Source organism: Emydura macquarii, unplaced genomic scaffold (genome assembly GCF_026122565.2).
Source record: "Emydura macquarii macquarii isolate MOO-44397 ecotype Brisbane River unplaced genomic scaffold, CSIRO-AGI_Emac_v2 contig_1790, whole genome shotgun sequence".
Classification (NCBI taxonomy): domain Eukaryota; kingdom Metazoa; phylum Chordata; order Testudines; family Chelidae; genus Emydura; species Emydura macquarii.
Genome location: NW_027131927.1, coordinates 18,316,004 through 18,338,677, shown reverse-complemented (window position 1 = coordinate 18,338,677; position 22,674 = coordinate 18,316,004). Strand labels below are relative to the sequence as shown.

At 38.0% G+C, this 22,674-nt stretch overlaps 1 protein-coding gene across 3 annotated transcripts in view; it reads left to right on the top strand.

The window, feature by feature from the left end:
* Positions 1-22,674, top strand: part of SLC4A4 (solute carrier family 4 member 4) — a 260,171-nt gene that overhangs the window by 115,741 nt on the left and 121,756 nt on the right. For 2 of the 3 annotated variants that reach the window (XM_067557015.1, XM_067557013.1), the window contains exons 4-6: positions 2,075-2,210; positions 9,717-9,877; positions 13,780-13,959. In XM_067557015.1, coding sequence (XP_067413116.1) covers positions 2,075-2,210; positions 9,717-9,877; positions 13,780-13,959 — 477 coding nt within the window. The remainder of the gene's footprint in view (positions 1-2,074; positions 2,211-9,716; positions 9,878-13,779; positions 13,960-22,674) is intronic. The other variant, XM_067557014.1, reaches the window with a different exon arrangement.

Here is a 22,674-nt window from a genome sequence, read left to right as displayed (position 1 = left end):
CTTGTTTTTTGCATTGTGTAAATAATGCCACTAGGGAAATACCTTGGGTTTTTTTTTTTAATTATAAAAATATGGCCACCTTAGTTAAAGGTGTAGCTGCAAATGAAAAATAAGTGCATTTAGGCCCACTTTTGCTTCCTAATGTATAAAGAAACCATGAAAGGTCTGTTTTTAAGGCACGGGAAAAAAGCTTGTTTCTTTAAATTAGAAATTCAGATCTTGTCTACCCTGGGAAACTCCTATGGTGACTGGAGAACTGGTAAAATATTTCTATTGCAAGAGAAAGAAAGCTGAGCTATTGACAGGGAAGGATTTTGTTTGTTTGTTTTTCTGTTTGTTTATTTATTTAGGTCATTTTAACAACTTTACACATCCTTGCCATGTAATTATCAGAAACAAAACAATCATTACAATAGTTAGCTTTTGTTCAAAGGGACATTATACAAAAAAAAGTCATCAGATCTTTCTTTTTAATAGGCTCTTACCATATTACAAAGGGAGCATCGTTACAACACCTATGATACGTTGTTTCTAGTGATTTTATTAAGTTGAGTGAAATCCAAAATATACACATATTTAACAGATCAGGGGTGTCTATCAAATGTTAACATTCAACAAAATTGGGTGGGTGTGCTAGTTTTTTTGCAAGTGAATATACTTTGAGTATAGAATAAAAGATAACCAAATATCAAAGTATCTGTCCTCTCTTTTTTTTTTTGCTGGGTATGTGAACGGTGTGTTAATTTTTCAGTAACCACAGCTTCCCATATTTTTTTCTGAGCCATTCTTACATGGGAGGAGGAAGAAATTTTTAGGCAGACTGTTTAGAACTCCTACTTTGTAAACTTCTGTTTAACTTCCATGCCTTATAAAAACTCTGTTGAAAGGATATCTTTCTTAAAGTTTCAACACACCTGTCCCTTCATTTTAAAGTGTGAGAACTTACAAAAACATCTTCGATCCCAAGCAATCCCCTAAGTAAAACTGGGGGGAAGGACCAGACTTGACATTTCTGATAACTGAGGTTTTTTTTTAAAAAAAAGGTAGGAAAAAGCCCCTTCTCCCCATTAAAAATCAGAACCAAAATGAACAACTGTCCTTTAGACCTTTATAAACAAGAAAGCAGCAAAAAAAAGAGCACAAACCACTGTTTTAAAAGTGCACTGCAGGTTACATTTAAAGACAGTTGAAGCCTGTGGTTTTGTTGTTGTTGTTGAAGGTATAAGTTACACCTGTGAAATACCTAGAGTGAAACTTTCAGTCCCTTACTCTGAAGAGAAGATAGCCACTCTTTTTTCCCCCTTGAACTGGCAAGAATTTCAGTTAATTTTTCCTTAGCTAACAGGTCAAAAGGAGCTCCATAGAACTTTCAATTACCTGCTTCAGCAGGAGGCCATATGGCAAAATGAGTTTTCTTTTCCTTAAATGGACAATATTTTACCTGGGGGTTGTTTATTCCAGTGCATTTGATGCCTGACTAAATACTTTCGAGCACAGTCTTCATGTAAAGACAAGGCAAACTTTTTAGTTAAATATTCCTTTCACTAGTAATGAGTCCAGGAGGGTTACAGATTGGCTTGCAAGCCAATGAAAAAGCCAGCTTCTTCCAAGGGGAGGGGAGAGTGGGATGCTGCTGCTTTTCCTCTGCTATATACCCCCAAAATAGTTTGGCTTAAACTGGTTTTACGTCATATTAAAAAAAAAAGTTTGAGAACCTCAGCTGATCAGAGTACTAAAAGTCCTGGGCACGCACCATAGAACATATTGGTTTTGAGCTTGATAGTTCTCTTTTTACAAGGGGCTGTAGATTGTTGTAACACAGTTAGGGACTGTAGGAAGAGGCAAGTCTTCCTGAACTTTACTCCCAGCTTGAACTTTTTAGAAGTAAGTGGGAGGTGAGGGAAGAGAGGGAACTATAGACAGAGAGAGAGAGAGAGAGAGAGAATTAAAATGTCAAATGAAAAAGGCAACCCGGAGAAAAAGCTAAATGGCTATGGGGAGAAGGGGAAGGAGAGGAGTCGAACATCCCTGATCATCATTCAGGCTGTTAACCGCAGTATTTTCACCTCTGCAGTCTCCCCTGCTGCTGAGCGGATTCGCTTCATCTTGGGTGAAGAAGATGACAGCCCTGCACCCCCTCAGCTCTTTACTGAACTGGATGAGCTTCTGGCTATTGATGGACAAGAGATGGAATGGAAGGAGACGGCAAGGTGAACGTTTTTCCTTTACTCTGAGAGGGAGGTGCAACTGCTTGGGAACCTTTATGGGAAAGTCATGTAGAGTTCGGTAGAGAATAACATCCATGTGTAGGGAATAGTTCAGACACTCCATGAAGAGGTTATCCTTCTCTAAAATTCAATAAGGACTCTTTGATAAGGGAGACCATAGCGATTCGTTCCAGTCTTTATTTAAATCTTCTCTAAAAACAGAAGATCTAGAGTACCAGATTTGTTAGAATGCATAGTTTATTCAAAGCCAAAAATGTACCTAGTACTTTGCAAACAAGTAACTCAGGCTGGCCAAAATTGTCAAAATTGGGTGCCTGAAGCTTTTATGGCCTCCATGTAGCTACTTTTGTTTTGGTGACTAAAATGAATCCAGGAGCCCAATTTCAGACACAAGTTTGAAAACTTCAATTTTGGTATTCGTCCTGAGCAGCTAATAATGACATTAATTTTTAATGAGTAAAAAACACCCAAGTATTTATTTATTTAGTCAGTTATTCCCTCAGGGTGTTATTTGCTAGAATAGATGGACCTTTTTGATTTTCCTGATTTTATTCTCTATTTTGTACTCTGGTGTTATTTCAGAATCTGCATGTTTTGTCTGATGATCAAAAATCAATTTTCATGGACTATTTGTGAACAATACATACAGATAAATTACATTAGAATGACTCAGTTAGTTGCATATATCATGATTAATGATTTTCTAATGTAATTGGCAGTAATTGTTTCTCTTTAGCATTTCAGGCTTACTAGGTTGAAATTTTTCTGTACAGTGATAACTTTTGTCTGGTCTTGAAATTTAATTTTTATTGTGCTGTATGGGAAACTGCTTGAAGTATTAGTTTTGGGTATTCCACTAACGAGAGGAATTCAGAATAAATATTTTCCAAGTCTTTTTCCTTCCCCACCCCTTTTAAATATTAGCTTTTCATTTTTCTTTATTGTAGCTCTACTAAGCCCTCTCCCCCTTCCAATCTTAAAGGTCTCTGACATGTTCGTGGGTTTTTTCTGTTATTTGGTTACTTAATCGTCTTTTACCTGTGATTTAATGAGCCACTCTACTTACTCCTTTACCTTCCTTATTTCTACTCCTCAGTCTCTTGTAGAGCTTATTTAAAGACTCTTCATCCTTTACTCTTTAAATTTTTGCTTATTGGCTTCCTCTTCCCCCGGTATTGCTTTTTTCCTTATCATTAGTTCAGTATTTGCATTGTATTGTGTGCATTACCTCTCTGCTTTCTAAAGCAGATTATTCTTTCCACTGACTATATCACTTTTCCCTTTAGAAAGTCTAATATTAAAAATGGTTAACAATTTATCCATTTTCATGTCTTGTATCTCAACTTTTTGTTCCACATAAGGAAGTATGTGCCTTCTTCCTTCTAGTGTGAAAATAGGTCAGGGTGTTTCCTCTTAACTCCACAAATATTACACATCTTTTAGGTTTCTTTTTTATTTTAATTGTGATAATAAAGATGTAGGCAGAGTACACCTGATGAAGAGCTGATGATATGAATTTTTTCACTTCATGGGTAAAAGACAGTATTTTTTAATTTTAAGGATCCACTTTCCGAGCCAAAGAAAAATGAATCTGAACTAGGTCTTTCATGAGGGATCACCAAACATCTGTACCTGTTGAGGGATACTTGCCCTCAGCTGTCACTTAATTTCATAGAAGCCTTCAGGTAGATATAACTTTAGAGGATGGGCTCTTCAGTTTGCTTTTATCAAGTCACAGTATAATGAAGAGGAATATTTTCTCTTTAAATGCTGTATGTTTTATGCAGTGTCATGCTGCTTTGCGGGAACTGCCAGATAGGACAATGTATGTGAGCATCACCCTTTAATGGTGACATTGTATGTAGCTTATATGCTTAAACTGAGTGAAGTTTGAGCCATTGAAAAATTCCAAGCATGACAGTATGTTATTCAGAAAGGGTTTTTTTATTTTGCTGTTGACATCTATGATATGTGAAGGTCATGTTTTTAATTGTTTCTCTGATACAGCTTAGGATAGATTTTGCTTTGCAAGACTAAGGGGTAGAGTGGCTGCTTCTGCAAGACATACCAGATAGGACCAGCTAATTCTGTGTTCCAGCCAGTAGGGGAGCTACCCAATCCACATCTCACCACAGTTTACTGTGTGATATTAATCCCCCAAAGATGTCTGAGGATTGAATTGACACCGTCTCCCCATCAGAACACATTTGCATTCAAGAGTTTTAGCAAATTGTGCTGCTGTCTCTCCAAGCTCTTACCTATATGAAAATAATTGGTAGAAGTCATCAAAAATGTCTAGCAGCTAGTGAAAAGATATGAATTAAAGATACTTGTAGAAGAGTATATGGTGTCTATGGCTGCTTTAGCAAATATTGGTTTCAGCCTCATTGGGGTTAGCTATATTGGGAGCACTAACATAGATGGGCTGCACCATTCTGAGTGTCATCTAACTCTGCTCCTAGCATGTCTCGCCAATCCCGTACTGAAAATGATAAAGGCAGCGGGAGTCCATGTACCTGGGGGCTCTGGGCTCCCAACACTGTTCAGAGTGATGGAGTTCAGCCATTATTAACAGTAGAAACTTTTTGAGAAATGTTCCTAGTGTAGACGAGGTTCACGTGGGACCATGTGAATTCATCAGAGCTAAGCAGTAACAGCAAAAGTCATGGCTGTTAAAAGGTAACAGTTAAAGGTTTGGGTTATTAGCTGTTTTTGTTCAATGTGTTGGCATGAGTTGTAATTAACTCAGTTGGTGTCGATGGAAAAGCGATTGTGATTCCAGGAGAACTTCTTTGTTGTTCAGCAGTAGTTAAAGGACACAGAGTAAATTGACAGCAAAATGAAAAGGCCTGAAACCTTAGCAGTGGCCTGAGGCTACTACTTGAATTTTTTGATCCATTCCAGTACTCTTAGGAGCTAGTCCTGTGTACCACTAATGAGGCAGTCATACATAGGGGACAAAACTCTGGTCCTGTGATCGTGTCAGAAAGAATGAAACTGTTGTGGTCTTTGGAATTCTTTTTGCAGTGTTCATTGTTCTTCTTGTGAGTTATGTCAAGCAGTGTATTACCTCCCTTCAGTATATTCCTAGCCTTGTGATAGACTGTCAAAGAATTGTATATATGAAACAAGGATCACTGAAGAAAAACAGGAACAAGAATAGGCCTCTTTAACCACTTTTTGTAGAGACACTAAAAATAATTTCATTCCTTGGTTGGCCTATTGACCAGTACAGTTGTTAGCAGTGTTAAAAAAATTATGGCTGTTCAACAGGCTTGTAGGGTCTTGAACAAGTATTAGAGTATAAGGAACTGGTTTTGGAAGCATTTAAATGCATTAGCATCAGATTTTTCCAACATACCAGAAGCTGGCTGTTCGAACCTGGACCGAGGGTGTAATTCTGAAATCCGAAGTGTGCCATGTCACTGGGTGCTTGGGGGGAGTCTTCGGATGCTGCTGTTTCTAAACCTGGGACATTGTTGAGGCCCAGGAAGCATAACTGAGGTTTTAAAAAGTCTTCTATTGTTTTTGCTCTGAACTAGTCAAAAATGATCAAAACTGGCTATTGGAAGGGAGTTCAGTGCAGTGAAGCCTGGTGTGCAGAGGTCAGGAGTAGAACTGGACTGAGGTGATGAAAATAATTTCCAATAATCATGCTAGCAACCTCTTGCCCTGAACGGGTTTGTTGTTATGCTACTTTTATAGACATTCTGTCTTTCAATACCAGGAAGCACCACAATGCTCAATTCACATCACAGTGAATATTACCGGGTATATGTCATACTTATGCACATCTCCCATTGGATCCCCTTGCAAGTCCTTGCTCAACCAACTGCAAATGCAACTTTCCGCATTTGACCTCCTTTGTTAAATCAAGGTTATTTATAAAAAACAATTCTGACATCTAAAATAAATTCTAGCCTGGTGCTTGGAGGGCTTGCGGGGTCAGGACCTTGGTTATTTTTTAATAAAAGAAGGTTTTGTGTCCCAAGCTGTGTGAACATCTTTTAATCACATCTTTGAGACTTGATATCAAGGTACATAAATATCAGCTCTACTGAACATCTTTGTGCTATATGGGTGTTTGCTCAGTACTAACTGGACTACCAGCATACTGCTCCAGAATGCAGTGGGCCCATTTTATAATTCTTCATAAGCTCTTTAGGGATGTTCCAGAATCTTGAACAAGAATCCCACCCAGGATATTACCTAAGGGAACACAGCTGGCTGATTATTAGCTATTCTGAGTTGGCTGAATTTACTTCAATGATAAAGTTAGAAAATTAGACTAGGACTGAATCTCATTCAACTGCAGTATTTTTTATATTTTTTTTACCCTGATGGGGCTTTAATTTGGTGATTTTTGGCTATTATAGCAGGAACTACAAGTAGCGATCAGTGGCTAAGCACTGAATTGACCCTCTGTGCTATTAAACTTTAATCTCCAGTTTAGGGGCTACAATTATTTTTAAAATTAAATTATCTTTAGAATCACTTCTGTCCCTGAATCGAGGCTAAATTTGACTAAAATTTGAATCAGTTGGTATTTTTCTGCTAATCTCTGTTCATCCTTTCGTATCATCAGCAAACAAAACCATGTGGATAGGTGGAAATTAAGAGCTCTATAGTATGAGGGAATTTGAAGGGCAAATAACCAAAAATATAACAATTAGCAAGAAATTATTTAATTGTATCAGAAGCTTGAGAGATTTGGTAGGTCCGCTGGACTACCAGGCAGTAAAAGGAAAAATAAGAATATGGCAGAGAAGCTGAATGATTTTCTTTGCATCAGTCTTCACTCAGGTAACACACACAGCATCCTATCTTGAACCTACTCTGTTTTCAGATATCAAAGAAAAGGCATTGTCAGAGATTTAAGTGTCAAAAGAAGAGGAATTGGAACAGATTGCTAAACTAAATAGCAACAAGTTTCCAGATCAGATGGTAGACATTCAAGAGTTCAAAGGGAATTTTAAGAATGAAGTGACTGGGAACCAAGTCTTTAAAGGTATTAGGTTCTAAAGATGCAAATAGGGATTTAGTGGGATTTTCAAAAGCACCTAGGCGCAAGCTCCCATTGATTTCAGTGTGACTTGGCTTGACCTGCAGAAAGTCTGTACCTACAAAATTTGAAGAAAAATCTATTCAGTAGAGTTTTAGGAGTGCACTAAATATAGCAGTTAACAGTTCAAACACTTATAAAAACAAGTTAAAGCTTACTTTATCAAAGCTAAATATTGCAGATTATATGGAGAAAAACAAATAAAAACCAAACCCAGATCAAACAAGTTTAAGTGTTTTATTGTGAATTATACATCTTCAACAAAAATGTCTTTTTAATTTGCAGATTTTATGCTCATGCAGGGTAAAATTCAGTAAATCAGTCCAGCTGGGATTTTCCAGAGAACTCAAAGGAGTTAGGTGCTCATCTCACTTTTGAAATTGAAAGGGATCTGGGTGTCTTTCCATGGGAGATGAACACCTAACTCACTTGGGTTCCTGCTGGAAACCCCAGCCTCTGAAAACTGAACAGTCCTCCTTCAGTACTTTCACACCAAAGTCATAACATTTAGTTTGGGTAAAATAGTTTATTTTAAGAAAGTCTCAAAATAGAATTACCCAACCCAGAAACACAAGAGTTTTATTTAGTAATTGTTCAACCCTCAAATAATAATTTTTTTCAGAATTAAATATAATTTCATTTGGGTAAATAATACACGTTTTAACAATTACCTGAACTTCCTTACACTTTTATGTAGAGTTTTGTTCTTAAAAGTCTTCTAATATTAGACAATTAAATGTTGTTTGTTTGGGTTTTTTTCCTTCAAAATTTGTTAAAATAATTCCAGGAATGGCTTAAATTAGTTGATTTTCAGAGTAAAAACAGGGTTATGTAAAAATATGGCCTCCTTACTCAGTCATAGTTTTCTGTGTGGATCACTCATAGTGGCTTGCTACGGAGACAGAAATTAGTTTTTATGGGTTTCTCTTTCTTTTGCTAGCACTCTAGTGTTAACATGACTAAGGAAGAGAGAGCTGGATTTCTTCCTCCTTGTACCTCCATGGAATTGTTTACTAAGTTCCAATCAGTCACACCTCTGGAAACCAATTGATAGCATCAGCGGTTAGGCAGGGGTTGCTGAGGGCAGAATTTGGCTTGCAAAACCTTTGTTACCTGTGTTGTATGACAAGGAAAGAACCCAGTTGGCTGTTGGCTGCATTAAGTATTGGCCTATAGGTCACACGCCTTCTGCATGATCTAGTCCCAATAGTGAGAATTGAAGCTATTTCAGTTTCTTTGCTTCTGAAGATTTAAGCCTGCTGCTTTAATGTTGTTATGACATGGTTTTAGGTATGTAAATAATGCTTTACATGCCATGGTATTTAACCTTTGCTCCAATCTTCTACTAGAGAGATGAGTTTGCAGGTTTTTTCAGGAAAATTTCATTGAATCATTAAACAACTGGATACAGAATGTAGAAAACGAATAACTTTTCTTTTCCAATTAAGAAAGGTTTCAAGCAAGCTGCTTCCCCACCTTTGATTTTGGATGTTTCAGGAGAGCTAATGAGTTTTTTGGCAAAGAACTGTCTTTTTATTTATAAATTTTAAATTGACTGTACATAGTTGTCTTTCACATATTATAGTGAGCAGTAGTGAGCCAGAGAAAATGTAAAATGGAGGCTCTTTGCTTTTTGGCCTAGTAGACAGACTCCAGAGCAGGACTGAAGAGATCTGGGTTCTAATCCCAATTCTGCCAATAGGCCTGCTGTGTAACCTTGGACAAATCACTTCGCTTCTCTGTGCCTCAGTTTTCCAGTTTGTAAAACAGGAATAGTGATGCTTGCCTCCTTTGTAAAGTGTTAAAGTCTCTGGATGAAAAGCATTGTATAAGAGTTGAGTAGTTATTATTATTATTATTATTATTATTTATTATTTATTATTATTGGCTATTCCCCTTTTATGTTCAAAGTGTGACCAGGTGTAAGAAAAATAAAAATCCATGAACCAAGATCTATTTGATAACTTCTCTCTCATGATATACTTTGGTCATTTTACATTTTCTACTTGTCTCAGTTTACCCGGTTTCTTAAAAACTGTGGCCAAAATTTTCAAGTTTAGGTGTCTAAAGTTAGGCACCTAAATGAAAGTGACTTTATTTCCAGAGGCGTTGATAATCTATCAGCCACTAGGGACTTTGGGTACTCAGCACCGCTGAAAATCAAGTCACTTTCATTTAGGTGGCCCACTATGAGTTAGGTGGCGAACTTGGAAATGCTTGGCCTGTTCAAATACTGGGTAGCATTGGTAAAGTTGTTGCATTTCATTTTGTTTGTCTTAATTTACAGTGATGTGTTAATGACATCATATACGTTTAAACTTGGCAACATACTGTGAGGTTCTGGCTGTTTTGCCTCTTTCAGAAATGCCCATGAAGCACCAAAGGCCGCATTTTTAACATATTCTTGCTGATCTGCCCTTTCATAGGTGGATAAAGTTTGAAGAGAAAGTGGAACAGGGTGGAGAGAGATGGAGTAAGCCTCATGTCGCCACGTTGTCCCTGCACAGCTTGTTTGAACTGAGGACATGTATCGAGAAAGGATCCATTCTGCTGGATTTGGAGGCCACTTCTCTCCCTCAGGTAGTGGGTAAGTAAGCTTCCACAGAGTCTCTTCCAATAACCCTTCCCCCTCTGCCCTCACCCAAACTCTCTCTTCATCACAGCCTGAATAATGGCTTTCAGTGAAAGTGAAGGAATGAGCGTGGGGCTATTTTGTCAACATCCAAAAGCCAGTCCAAGTTTCAAGCTTTCTGGAATGACAGGAGTGGGTTGGACTGGGTGTATTGGAAAATACAAAGTCTTCAACCTGTAGCATACATCCTGCTTGGTTTGGTTGTGATTGAGAGCTATTGCTGTCTGATGGCTCCTCCATACCGTATGCAAAAGGATTAATGCTTTCAGTCCAGCTCTTCATGAACAGATGTCCATGTCATGGGAACCACCGTTGCATTTGCCATGGACTAGCACTTCTGTTGGCCATCTCACCTGAGAAGTGGAGCAGTGGATGAAAATGGAGAGTGACTTATCCTCTTGCTCTTAGAGGTGACTGCTCCCAGTCAGGGTTCAAGCATGTCAGAGCAATGTGGGGTAGCTTGCATTGCTGCTATCTGTGTTGTCACCGTTCTGTGGATGACGGGGGCTTCACACTCCACTGCTGTCCAACTCAGACCTTTCATGTTGGGATTTTCCAAAAGCACTCGATGTTGACCTAGCTCTGCTCCCATTGAACTGTCTGGTAACCATTGACAACAGAATTAGGCTATTGCTGAGCGCTACATTCTACCATTCATCTTTGATGACTTACTCTACTTGTTTCTAACTACTGTAGTGATTTCAGGTTAGAGTTGTTCCAGAGTTAAGCATTCGAAAAACAGGAGTTCATCCTCAAAATAATCTGGGATTGACTTAAAAATGAGATTTTAAAAAATAATCAATGTTAGGTTGTTTTTATTTTCTTTCACGTTTTTGAGCCTGTAGGGCTTGCATTTCCAAGACTTTCTCTGTAACCATGAGAAGTAGAATTTTTTTTTTTAAAGCTCTCACTTAATGACATGGCTCCAAGGGCAAGGTTTGAAGAAAAACAGCAAATATTAAGAGTGGACAACACTGCTATTGAATCTTTGAGAGTATTTACCCATCTACTTGTTTAATTGTAAGGGAAAAATTATATAGACATTTAATGAGAAACTAAATTCCTTTTATAATAAATGACCCTGTGAATTGCTATTCCTCTTTGTGTTTACTATTAATTCGTGGCTTAACGGAACAACAGAGAAATACAGTTTCCACATCCAAGATGATATTCAAGCATATCACTAAAATCAATTACAATAGCATAGCAATTATAGTCCATGTTACCCTTACCAGCGGCTTTTTGCTTTGTATGGTGTTAAAGAATTCATAGATTGGATCTCACTTTGTAACAGCAGAACTGAGCATAGTGTTAGTAGTTCAGCTGTAACTATTTGTTGCATTTTCTGATGGTGGTGGTACTTGCTTGAGGGGGTCTTCTGAGCCCTCCCCTGCTTTGTGGGTTCTCTGAAGGTATCTTTTTTCTCATTGGGGAATACTTGAGTGGTATGTGTGTGTGTGTGACTTAAACCAGTGACCTAAGTCTGTCTAAAAAGCACACTCCAACTCTTCCTATAAAACAAAATATAAATGGCAGCATGATTTTTTCTAAAAAGATGTAACTGGAAACATCAAGTAATTTCCTCAGACTCCTCTTCTGCCTGAGTGTTAAGCCAGGGCTAAATTCCTTTGCCAGATTGCTTTAACAGAAATTTTTAACTTCCCTGTACTCTGGATTTACTCTTAGTTAAAAACATGCTCTATTACTTCTTCTTGACTGAGAGAAATTCCTAAACCCAATCCCTTATCAGAGAAAATCCACTTTTGTTTCAATACCTTTGTTCTACAGGAATTCCTGTTAAAACCACAAACATTTCCCTAAATCATCTTCAAACCCAAACTTCCTCCTGTAACTTGAAACAACTTTAAAGAAGATTTCTCCCCAACACTTTGAGCGTGCGTCACCCCGCCCTGTGAGCTTGTCTACAAGGGGAAGTTAGTTCAAAATAGCTAAGGTATGAATTTAAAGTGCAGTAGGCATTCCACACTAACTGTGGATGCTCTTCTTCTGCACTAAGAATGCCCTTTTGCAGTTTAAGGTTAATCCACTTCTTCATTAGTTATTCCAGGCTTTTCCCCTGTGTAGATAAGGCTTATCTGAAAAATGGCAGGAATAATGGGTATATGTATGTATGATTATTGCTGAAAACTGAGCCAAAGCAAGTACTATATCGACTTGATGTGGGATATTAGACATCAAATAAGGAATGGCCTTTAAACTAAGGAGCAGTCCTTACTTTAAATTCGCAAGTGTACTGTGATCACCAGGTTATAAGCCACCAAATAGTCATCAATTGGAATCAGCTTTTACTTGCTAATGTCCTGATTTGGATTCAGGCTCCGTATGGCAATACTACTCCTTTGAGCCATATATACCCTCTTAGTTAATTAATTTAATTTTAATTAACTCGTGCAAGAAGGTATCCACAGTATCCTGATTAACAGTGCCGGGTAAGAGGAATTTCAGATGTCAAGTGTTGTCTTAGACTCCAGTCATTGACTTCAATGTAATTTGCCCTGTTATTAGAACAGCTCAATGCTTATTTTCTCCATTGACTTCAGTGAGACTTCAGTGAGATTACTCACTGCCTAAAGTCAAGCATATGTAAGGATTATGTGCAGGATTAAGACTGCCTTCCTCTGTGTTTTGGATAGCACTGAGCAGACTATCTTTGCTCCCCAAATAAGAATTTATAGTTATTAATAACTTGCATACAGAGCCACTGATGATATACAATTATTTGTCCAGCCTCAGCTTGCAAATAAACCATTAAAAATAAAAGAAATTGCACTTGTTTATACACATGTTCATCATTTCCGGTGTTAGAAGAAAATTGATACTGTCTGTGACAATCTGACTCTTAAGAAAAATAGTCATTGAGAGTGCTTCTCATCAATGCTCTGTGCTCTCCACTGGGACTATATTACCTTTTGGGTTCAATTTAAAGTCTTGGTCTTAATCTTCATGGCCCTCAATAGTTGTGAACCAAGCTAAGACTACCTTGGCAGCCACCTCATTATCCATGATCCTCCAAGTCAGCTTTGTTCGTGAAGTACACAGAAACTAGAAATGAGTGCTGGCTGAAAATCAGAGGAACATGAACATTTTCATGTGCTTTATTTTTATTTTTGTATTTTATTTCAAAGTTAAAAAAAAATTTCAGCCAGCTCTATTAGAAATGCTGGAGTGACATTCTGAGAGCTAGAGGCAGGAGCTTTTGTGGTGCTGGATCTTAGATGGTGGAGCACCTTACTGGAAGGGGTTAAAATGAAATAGTCCATCCCTTTCCACAGGAGACCCCAGTGCAAAACTCTCTTTTTTTCCTTTTTCTTTTATAAAAAGCCTGCTAACAATAACAGAGAAGCAGGAGGTAGAAGGAGGATTGGAAGAGAAGGGGAAGAAGAAAAGGTTGTGTTGTATTTTGCATTTAGAACTCAAGTGATTACAGTGCTAAATATAGTTAAGGGCATGTCTATGTGGTGCTGGACTACAGGGTTGTGACATGTAGGGTGCCTTACCATGTTGTCCTCTGCCCCATGTAGACCTTGCTCCTGTGCACTAAAAGGTACCTAGTTCACATTGAGGTTGTTCTGCTTCAAACTGGACTATGTTAATGGGCACTAGGTACCTAAGACAGGCAGTCAGTTATGCATTAGCAGCCTTCTCTGTGTATGTGTGAGGCTGTGTCTAGCATCAGAGGAAAAAAATGTTGGAAGAGAAGGGAAAGCCCTGGAAACAGTAGAGTGAACTCAAGAAACCAGACACTTAGCTGAAGTTAGCAGTCTAATAACTAAAATAATTTTGCTCTTTGTAATTTTTCTCCTGCCCACCCCACTCTTTATTTCTTTCCGTAACAGAGATGATTGTTGACAATCAGATTGAGACAGGCCTGTTGAAACTAGACATGAAGGACAAGGTCACCTACACGCTGCTCAGGAAGCACCGGCACCAGACCAAGAAATCCAACCTACGCTCTCTGGCTGACATCGGGAAGACCGTCTCCAGTGCAAGTAGGATGTTTACCAACCCTGATAATGGTAATGCAGAGGCCACTTGGCTGTAGCCTTCCATTTGAAAGAAACCCACACAAAACTAACTCCATTGCCATCTCATGACCATGCTTTTTCTAACACACATGGAGTCTAGTGGGCCCTACTGATGATGCATCAGTTATGGGCTCTGAAAGCCTCTGTTGCTGTGGCAGGTTGCTCTATCCATCTCTTCACTGGACTAACTGGGCGAACGCGAGAGGGGTACAGTGCTAGGCATCTGATAGCAGAATATAACAATCCGTGAGGCTCACCGAGTAAAACAATCAGTGACACACTTTCAGATGATGTGGCGGAGGGGATAAAGATCAGTGTATGTATTCAGTATAAGGAAAAATACAGGAGAAAAAAGCACTTTAGACCCTAAAGGCTAGTTGTGTAAAAAGTTAATCTTTTATAAATATAGATATTTTATAAAAATATAAATAATATTTTTATGCATATTAAATTTTCTTATAGAAGGTGTACACAGCCCTTTAAAGCAAGACCTCTGACTAAATAAGATAGTAAAAAGCAGTTTTTAATACACTATGACCATTGTCCAGTGTGGTTAAAGCTGATATCCATAAAGCTTTATTTATCTTAAACAAAATCATCCCATGAAAAAGTGTGTAGGTATATAAACAGATATAGGTGTGTGTGTGTGCGTGTGTATTTTATGTATGTTTTTGTATGTGTATATTTGTAGGCACGTGTGTGTGTGTGTGTATACAGTTTATGGAGGCATTGATAGCAACTCCATAGCTAAAAGTGCATTGAGATCTGCACTTATTAAAGCTGACCTCTTAGAAAACAGTGTCCAGAAAAGCAAGAATAACATATTAAGGCAATTAGAGAGCTTCATCATGGTTTGGAATTTTGCAAACTAACTCAGTGTTGCATGAAGAACATTTACAAGTTACTGTTTTAAAATAGCAGGAAGTCTGGTAACATCACTGTACTAAAGACAGCAAAGTCACTCAGTTTTCTGCATTCTGCCTCACAATGCATGCTAGCATCTTCCCCGTCATATTTTATTACTTAAATAACAATTCTTCTTTCACACTGTCCTTTATTTTTTAGGCGCGCGCGTGCGCGTGCGCGCGTGTGTGTGTGTGTGTGTGTGTGTGTGTGTGTGAGAGAGAGAGAGAGAGAGAGAATATATACTTCTTTCTTTCAATAATAAAATAATGTATTGGATACCAGTGCCTTGAATAAAGCTGCATTCAAACAGAGAAAATAAAGGGGAGTAGAATCAATCAAGGGTGTGTCTTGGGTGTAAACTTTTTCAGACTGTCTACATGAGAGTTTGGTAGTGTGAAAAAGGAGGCTGTGGTTCCAACAGCATTGTACAGAAAGTTATATTCATGCTAAACTTAAATATAGAGGAAAGAATGGTAGGATTTGCCAGGTTCAAGCCACTGGTTGGTCCATCGCAAAATATGAGGCCTGACTGAAAGCTGTTGAAGTGAATGGAAGGACTTGCACTGATTTTAATGGGCTTTGGATCAGGCCTATACTTCAGGTAGAAGTGTCTTGTTATACCTGATGCTTCAGAGACAGATATATAAACTCCTGGTCACGTGCCTAACCTACTGTGTAATGTACATTGAGTTGAAGGAACTTAATTCCTATGTTTCCACAGACAACCACTGAGATCTGATTACCCTTATCTTAATGTACATAACTGTTTAGGGTATAAGCTCTTTGGGACAGGGACCACCTCTTACTATGTGCTTGGGACCTCTTAAGTGCAACTGTAGTTCACATAATAATCATATACATGTTTTTATTAGTTACAAATAAAAATAATACAGCCATAGTCTGATGTTGGCCTCTAGGGGAGCTGGGCTGAGATTGCTCAATTCAGGGTAAATTGTAAAGAATGGGGCAGGCAAACTCCCAAATACTGGTGGCTATGTCTAAAAAATTAGATTCACCAAGCCAACATCAAACAGCTTCTAATCACCTTGGTGGCTGTCCAGAAGCCTTAAAGCCATCCAGACCGCTGGCTTCTACCCAGACAGCCAAGTCAAATACGATGGAAATTACTGAAACTTTTTGTCCATCACATGTAAAAAAAGTTCTACCAATCCCAAAGGACTGGAAATGTTACCAACCAGGTCAATGAATATTTCAGATGTCATCCAAATACATGCTTAAATCCAATGTTTATTAACTAAACTAATATTTATTAAAAAGAAAAGAGAATATTGGTTAAAAATTCATATACATACAGATAAGAATAAAATCTATAGGTCAGTTTCAGAGTAGAGATGATAAACTGTGTTGCAGAAGTTTCTTTCGGGTCAGTTTCACTGGTTATAGTCCATATATAGAGTCTGTATAATTACTGCCATGAGAAATATCAGGGTGGACCAGGCAAGCTGGGATCTCAAACTTGTGATTCAAATCTTCCCTGTCAAGGCATAAGCAGTCCTAAAATGAACAGGATTGGGGCCATAGAGACAGGTTATTGATATCTTCTTGACTGCAGGTAACACAGCAGGTAATCCTAGGGTGCATAATATGCAATTACTTGTAGCCTTGAAGTAATATCTCCTATTTCCTACACCAATAACTAGCAGCATTGATCAGCAGAAGGTAATCAGCCATTTTGAGCCATTTACAGATAGTTACTATTTAAACTTCAAAGAGAAATAAAAACAATATTAGTATTACATTCAAGTTCCAGCTAAGTGTTAATATAATCTTTTGATTTCTAAATTAACATAATACAATGACAGATAGGAAGAATTTGGTTACATTGATCATCACTAACAAGATTATAGATAAATACAGACATCCATAGCCATTACTTATTTCCAAAACTCTTAACACTATAAGTTCAAAGTTTGTTATTTACATTGATGGTCCTAATTACCATTTATATTTCCTTTCTGCATGTTATTGAAGGTCAAGTTTGTGTCATTACAGCCTGTTCAGGCATAACCCTTTCTGGCCCAGTGTCACACATAGTATTTGATTCTGGCCTCCAAGTGTCAGTTAATTCCACAGGTTTAAGTCTGTGGTGTCAGTTAGGAGTGCTAGAAACCTTTGTGATAATCTGATATTACTGTGTGTGACATGGCTATGGTTGGAGACTCTTCAGAACTGGTAGGGGATTCATTGATGCTTAAGGAGAAAAAAGTACATTGTATAGAATGTGAATTCTTCTCCTACACTTCATTTCCTGTCTTTTTTTACACTGCCCCATATACATGGTTAGTTTTCCTCCTCTTCTGCGCCAGCTCTTTGTTCAGTCCTTCACTTCTGCAGCTGAGCCCTTCGATGATTAACTACCAGAATCTCCAACTGTTTAACAAAAAACCCAATTAAACAAAAACCAACTTAAAAAACTTGCAATGTTATGAGATTGAATCATTATCAGATCAGCCATGTATTGTATATCTTAACTGAATTCTCTGTCTCTCCTAGTTTGTAAGCCCTTGGGGCAGTCATGGTGTCTTCCTCTATGTACTGTACAGAGCTGAATTTCTTGTCAAAACTAGTTAAAAAACATTGCTAATATACTTTGGAACTTGTGTGAATGAGGGATAACTACATAAGCCTCATCCTGGTGTAAATTAATTTTTAGGCTAAAAACAACTCTTACTCAAGTTGCAAGTTGGGTCACCAGTATAATGGCTAGTTTTTCATTCTTTTTAGTGTTGGAAGGAGGACTGTAGACCAGTGGCTCCACTGAACTGGGACTTAAGAGGCCTAGTCATGTTCCTGGCACTGGCACTGATCTGTTGGGTGACCTTGGGCAAGTCACTTAATTGTTCAGTGCCTCAGTTTCCCCATTTATACAGTGGGGGCAATAATTAAATAATGAAGTGTTATAAATTTTAAGTTATTTTTAAGTGCTTTTGAGATCTCAGGATGAAAACTTAGTTTATATAAAAACTAAGTATAATAATAATAATCATTATTTTGTAATGCTTTAATTAATTAAAAAAAGTAAAACCAAAAGTGGCTTTGTATACATATACATCACTCCGTGGATTTGAATGGGTGCTCCACATGTACATCTGAAGGCAGAATTTGGCCTTTAAACATATAGAAATGCCAAAATACATAATTAATTTGGCTATGCTTATACAATGATTACATTTTCATTAAAAATTGATGAAGTGAGACATTTAATGAGGCTTAACTAGATTTTGTAACATACTACATGTCTTAAATCTCAAAATTGTACATAACTTATTGGCACTTAATGTGCAATAAATATTTTTTTAATGTGTGTTTAGAACCCATGATTTAACGTGTTACCCAATCTTATTAAATTGTTTCTGAAAATCAATTTCTTTAGTAAACAATATTTTAATGACAGTATATGAATATGCTCTTTTTAAAAAAAATGTGACTTGTCCATCTGCCACTGGATGTCCAATAGCCTTTTTGGAAATGTTATTTTTATAAACAAAAATAGAAAAAATATAGTAAAGATTTTTAATAGTGCATGTTGCAATCAATAACTTAGAAGGGAGGAAAAACAACAAGAGATCTGTGGCACTTTAAAGACTAACAAATTTAATATTTGCAGACATAAGCTTTTGAGAGACTTCAGCTCTCTTCTTCAGATGCAATAATACAGAAAATGGGTAACACAGAGGCATCTTATAGATATCCAGGTGCATTGAGAACAATGGGGGAGGTGGAGTCCGGTACTTAAGACCTAATGACGACCATTGAGTAGGAGGTGAGAATGGGTGAGCAAAGTAATTCACCTTAGGTAGTGAGACAGCCACTCCAAGTCTCTGTTTAAACCCAGTTTGAATGTGTCAAGTTTGCAGATCATTTCTAACTCAGGAGTTTCTCTTTGAAGTCTGTTTTTGGAGTTTTTTTGGAGAAGTACAGCAACTTTCAGGTTAGAGACAGAATGCCCTGGGGAATTAAAGTGTTCTCCCACTGGTTTATGGATGTTGTTATTTTTTATGTCTGATTTGTGTACATTTATCCTTGTGCGTAGTGATAGTCCAGTTTGGCCAATGTACATGGCAGAGGGGCATTGCTGGCACATGATGGCATATATAACATTAGTGGATATGCAGGTGAATGAGCCCCTTATGGTGTGATTGATGTGGTTAGGACCAGTGATGAAGTCATTAGAGACGATGTGTGGGCAGAGCTGACAATGGGGTTTGTTGCAGGGATAGGTTCCTGGGTTGGACTTTCTGTAGGGTGTATGGTTGCTGGTGAGTATTTGCTTCAGGTTGGGGGGCTGTCTGTAAGCCAGGATGGGTCTGCCGCCCACTGCCTGAGCGAGAGTTGGATTATCTGCTAGGATAGGTTGTAGATCTTTATTGATGTGCTGGAGAGATTTTAGCTGGGGACTGTAGGTGGTGACCAGTGGGGTTCTGTTGTTTTCTTTGTTGGGTCTGTCCTGTAGTAGGTGACTTCTGGGTACCCGTCTGGCTCTGTCAATTTGTTTCTTTACTTCTCCAGGTGGGTATTGTAGTTTTAGGAATGTTTCATAGAGATCCTGTAGGTGTTTGTCTCTGTCTAAGGGATCAGAGCAAATCCGGTTGTATCTTAAGGTTTGGCTGTAGACAATGGATCGTGTAATGTGTCCAGGGTGGAAGCTGGAGGCATGAAGATATGCATTGCGGTCAGTTGGTTTTCGGTATAGGGTGGTATTAATGTGCTCATCCTTTATTTTTATTGTAGTGTCCAGGAAGTGGATTTCTTGTGTGGATTGGTCCAGGCTGAGGTTGATAGTGGGATGGAAATTATTAAAATCCCGGTGGAAATCTTCGAGGGACTCTTTCCCGTGGGTCCAGATGATGAAAATGTCATCAATGTAGCGTAGGTAAAGAAGAGGTGTTAGGGGACGAGTTTTGAGGAAGCGTTGTTCGAGGTCAGCCATAAAAATGTTGGCATACTGTGGGGCCATGCAGGTGCCCATAGCTGTGCCACTGACTTGGAGGTATAGATTGGCTCCAAATCTGAAGTAGTTGTGGGTCAGGACAAAGTCACAAAGTTCAATTGTGAGGTGTGACATATGATCATCTGGGATAGTGTTTTTGATGTCTTGAAGTCCATCTTTATGTGGAATGTTAGTGTAGAGAGCTTCTACATCTATAGTGGCTAGGATGGTATTTTCTGGGAGATCACTGATGGGTTGTAGTTTTCTCAGGAAGTCAGTGGTATCACGAAGATAACTAGGAGTGCTGGTGGCATAGAGCCTGAGGAGAGAGTCCAGATAGCCAGATAGACCTGTAGTGAGAGTGCCAATGCCTGAGATGATAGGGCGTCCAGGATTCCCAGGTTTGTGGATCTTGGGTAGCAGATAGAATAACCCTGGTCGGAGCTCAGGGTGTGTGTCTGTGTAGATTTGTTCCTGTGTTTCTTTAGGGAGTTTATTAAGTAGATGTTTTAGTTTCTTTTGGTATTCCTCAGTGGGATCGGACAGTAGTGGCTTGTAGAATGTGGTGTTTGAGAGTTGTTTCCATTCAGAATAAATAGCTGCTCAAGTAAGGCCAACCTTGATGTCTCAGTGCATGGTGAGACCCAACTGCTCACTGATTTTTTTATACAGTAGCACCTCGCCTAACCTGCCCTTTAGGCAAAATGGAAGTGCACATTGCACAATGAAAATGGAGTTGGGGGCCAGCACATACCAGTGAGATTCTGTGCCAGAGCCAGCCTGGTTAAAATTGTGCTCCCGAAGCCCTTGGCAATGGCCTGAAACAAGGGCTAGAATAACTATAATCCTCACCCCCAAGAGTTGCCAATCTACAAACTTTTCCAGTGTTGCCTGGGCACTCTTACGCACTGAACCTGTTAGTGCAGATTAGGGAGGGTCTACTGTATGTTTGTTTGATGCTGTATCCTTGGTGTTTTCTTGCATCTTCACTGAGAAAAGGCACATAAGCACATCTTCCCTATATTGGAAGGCACTTATGAATATGCTTAAATGCTTTCCTTAATAGGGATGCTTTTCTACATTTATGCCTAAAAAAAACATCCAGTTCATCAGTCCACAATGGTTCTTCTCTTCAGGAAAGCAGATTACAGATTCAATTGTATATATTTCATTTGGCAGTCGAATGGAATTTATCTGGCTTTCCATTAAGAACCGGCCCTCTTTTCAACTATGTGTGAAGTAGTAATACTTTACAGTTGACCAGGATTCCCGACTTCTTTCTCCCCTACTTTAACACTTTAATTTAGGAACTTATTAAAAGCTCATTCATGTAAGTTGCATTTTAAAATATTTCTTTCTGCTCACAAGGCCTGCATACTTACAGTAAATATTTAGAGCAGAGCAGTGGTTTATAGAACGTTTATTATCTTGTGAGAGTAAGGACTACATTAACAATTACGATTCATCCTAGTGATTTAATAATTCCCAGTATGCTACTGAGCTGCAGCTCCACTTCTGTGTTATCTTTACATATCATTATGCTGTGGCCTTGATCTTGCAAACATATGTGTGAGTCATTGTTGTCCTCCATGGACCATGCATGAAATTATTCAGGTGTGTTTGCAAGATAATCATCTATTCTTGTTAATCCCTGCTAGTTCTAACAGTGAACTCTTATATAGTTAATGGGACACTGTCAGGAGGAGAGTAATATATCTTTTTAAAAAAATCATTGTTAAAATGGAAATAATTTTGAAAATGAAATTTACCTGTTACCCTTTTTGCCCTTTGTTTGTCTTGGTAAATAAAATTAGGCTGAGAAGTTTCACCTTCTTCTGTTATTATTAGGTCACTTAATACTCTAAAAGGGGGAAGAACAATAAAAACTTGAAGGTAAAGCCTCTTCTAGGTTTATTACCATTTTTTGTTGTTTAAAGAGCTTTTTTGTCATTAAACAACTGTAATGTAATTCTCCTTTAATTGTCACATGTCTAGAATTACAAATGATTTGTCTTATTTGAACTGTTAAATGGTATGAAGATTTTTGTCACAAATACTTAGCATCCCATAACTCATTTAATCTGGAAAAGAGTTAACTTTTTAAAAAACTTACTTTTTATTCTTTTAGGACAAGAGCATGAGCAGGTTTAGGATTAAGGCACTTGAATTTATATGCTATCAAAGGTAGCAAGAAAAACAAGGAATATAGAAATAATTATTAGAAACGAAACAGCGAAATGGATTATTTGTTTATATTCACATTGAGGTAGCAAAATCACTAATGTAATAAAGCTAAGAGGGACTCAGCACTGCAAACACTTGCATATTGTAACAAAGGTGTTGGTGATATTACAATCGTTGACATGCTCAGGCTTCCTTCCTTCCTTTCATTAGGTTATTATTATATATAACATTGGTTTATCTGGTTTTGATCATGTCAGAATCATGAGTTCGTTTGTGGGGAAGTATTCTAGGAAGTTCTGTATATCTTACACAGTAGGAAAACTTAAACAGAAGTTTTATAATTCTTAACTCTTAAGTTAGTTAAGATAAGTTATTGCACTTACACTTTATAAAGTGCATCATGAAGTCCCAATTGGATAACTCCTAAGAAGCATCTCACTCACTGTGTTTGTCAGCTTCTCTGTGGGCTAGCCAGTCCAGGGTAACAATTTCTTCTATTGCTGCTGTCTCATGGATAATCTCCTGCAGCTCAGGTGGTAGAGCCTTATCTGTTTGGAGTTAAAGAATCTGGGTTCTAGGCCCCCTGGTGACCATGATATTTCTAAATTGCAGAATATGGGTTTGTTACAATTTGATGTAATGCACAAATAGTTTGGGAAAGACCA